Here is a 1543-nt window from a genome sequence, read left to right on the forward strand (position 1 = left end):
CGTCAAAAATGCTCAAGCATTTTGCACTCATGGAATGGAGTATCTCTTCTCAATTTTTCTATTTCCAACCGTGCTTTTTCGGTTCTTTCAACTCCCCCCCCCCCCGAGCTAAACTGAAGAAACATTTGTATTGGTTAATATCAGCCAGACTTGCGGCCAGGAAGTATTCTGGCCTTGAATAGTCATCTGGGTGGCTATGTAAATGAGGCTTAGAAATTTCCTTTTGCTATTGGACAGAGCTGTAGTAGGCGTTACGTCTAGCAGCGTGCTAATTGGTCAGGGAGTCCGTCTCTCTCTAGAGAGATTGGCGGCGCCCAATGGGAAGACGCTTCCTAGTGGCGGCGGAGAGGTAAAGGCAGTTCCGGGGTGGTGCGCTGCATTCCTACAGCTGTGCGGTTAGTTGTGTTTTCTTTCCTTCCTGGCGGTTTTCTGTAAGAGACCATGTCTGGTCGCGGAAAGCAGGGCGGAAAAGTGCGGGCTAAGGCCAAGTCTCGTTCCTCCCGCGCTGGCCTGCAGTTCCCGGTGGGCCGAGTGCACAGGCTGCTGCGCAAAGGGAACTACGCAGAGCGGGTCGGGGCTGGAGCCCCCGTGTACCTCGCAGCGGTGCTGGAGTACCTGACAGCGGAGATCCTGGAATTGGCTGGCAATGCCGCGCGTGACAACAAGAAAACCAGGATAATCCCTCGCCACTTGCAGCTCGCCATTCGCAACGACGAGGAGTTAAACAAGCTGCTGGGGAAAGTGACCATCGCTCAAGGTGGTGTCCTGCCCAACATCCAAGCTGTGCTGCTGCCCAAGAAGACGGAGAGTCAGAAGACGAAGAGCAAGTGACCCCAGTGCAAGTAAAGGGGGTGCTGGCTTCCCCAGCAATGGCTTTTCTCAGCTGTTAACCTCATTGCCTTCGCATGTGCTGGCTGTTAACGAAGAATTGGAACGATCTAGTGGGATCATGGGAGACGAAGAGCCTTTCATATTTGGGGGCCAATAAAATCGGTGAAAATCACTTTGTGGAGAGAGCTGTGTAGTGGCGGGGCAGCTGGGAATCCTTTTGAGCAAGTGATGGTAGCTCGGTTTGAGCCACCCACTGGGCTGCTCTGGCTCACTGGTTACTTCTGAGACCTTATCACTTGAGAAGGGAGACCAGGAGGGATCTGCTGGCCTGGAGGTCGACGGGGTTGGATTCTTTTCACTTTAAGGCAAAGTGTAGATAGAAATAGGTGGACATATGTAGAGTGAGTGGACTATCTCCAGGCTTCTTTACTGGAACTTTCGCTCACCTGTATGTAATGTGAGTTGTTTTGGGACCCTCTTCTGAATAGAAAATCAAGTTGCTACTTTGGCCGTTTTCAATCCCTGTGCTTTTTTTTCGAAAATGTGGAGTGATTTCTCTGCCTTTGAGGGCAGCCCTGATTACATGATCTAAATTGAAGACATTTTCCTTAGTCTGATGGCTATTTGGGTTTTCAAATTTTGGATTTCATACTTACGTTTGATGCACTTAAAAAAAAAAAAAAGGAAATAGTAGTAGAAGCATGAATTATGA

At 49.6% G+C, this 1543-nt stretch overlaps 1 protein-coding gene across 1 annotated transcript; it reads left to right on the top strand.

Moving 5' to 3' along the window:
- Positions 1 to 441: 441 nt before the first annotated feature.
- LOC102860914 (histone H2A.J-like) lies at positions 442 to 831 on the top strand. Its single transcript, XM_006888429.1, has one exon. It carries the CDS (start codon positions 442 to 444, stop codon positions 829 to 831), a length of 390 nt encoding a protein of 129 aa, XP_006888491.1.
- Positions 832 to 1543: the final 712 nt, after the last annotated feature.

This window comes from Elephantulus edwardii, unplaced genomic scaffold, assembly GCF_000299155.1.
Source record: "Elephantulus edwardii isolate Elephantulus edwardi_28Jun2011 unplaced genomic scaffold, EleEdw1.0 scaffold00067, whole genome shotgun sequence".
Taxonomy (NCBI): domain Eukaryota; kingdom Metazoa; phylum Chordata; class Mammalia; order Macroscelidea; family Macroscelididae; genus Elephantulus; species Elephantulus edwardii.